General features: G+C 29.3%; 1 protein-coding gene across 1 annotated transcript in view; it reads right to left on the minus strand.

The window, feature by feature from the left end:
* Positions 1-203: 203 nt before the first annotated feature.
* LOC108760064 (cytochrome P450 4c21) overlaps positions 204-659 on the minus strand; it is a 7646-nt gene continuing 7190 nt past the window's right edge. Inside the window, exon 3 of the mRNA XM_018505846.1 lies at positions 204-286. Coding sequence (XP_018361348.1) covers positions 204-286 — 83 coding nt within the window. The remainder of the gene's footprint in view (positions 287-659) is intronic.

The raw sequence follows: 659 nt of genomic DNA on the forward strand, positions 1-659 counted from the left end.
CACATTCGCGTGCATCATTTATGTGAAAGATATACTCTTATGAGATATACTTTATTTTATACCATAATATACTTTTTATATTAATAAAGTGTCAACATTTATTGTGAACCGATCCATCAACGCGAAAATACAGTGCGTTCCTTAAACGGCTCGTGCTGATAGACAGAACAGATTACGAAATGTGTTCATGTAAATTGAAATGCTTAGAATAAAATTACATACGTTGTAAGTGCTTCCAACCATGTATCTATTAAATTCCTTTCCACCTTGTCACCTGTTATGGTATCTACACACAGCAACATAAAAGAAAACTTTTGAATCAATACGTTGACTATATAGAGTGTTTCTTAGAAACAAAAAATATTTATTTGTCAATTAAATTCGAAAATGTGAAAATCGAGATAAAATCATTTATTGCTAAAAATCATAAAATGTTTTTTAAAATTTGTATATACAGAGTGTCCGGTAAGTTTTAACAAAGCGCTCGTGTGTAGATAGAACGGACTAAACTGGGTCGAAAAGTCCTCTGCCATTTTGCAATTTTCGCAATAGTTAACAAGATATTAATTACTAAAACTTGCAAAATATTGGTTTTGAATAATTTTTTACTCAAATACTATCAACTTTACAGAAAAATTGCAAGAGACAAAAATTATTTA

This window comes from Trachymyrmex cornetzi, unplaced genomic scaffold, assembly GCF_001594075.2.
Source record: "Trachymyrmex cornetzi isolate Tcor2-1 unplaced genomic scaffold, Tcor1.1 scaffold2153, whole genome shotgun sequence".
Lineage (NCBI taxonomy): Eukaryota > Metazoa > Arthropoda > Insecta > Hymenoptera > Formicidae > Trachymyrmex > Trachymyrmex cornetzi.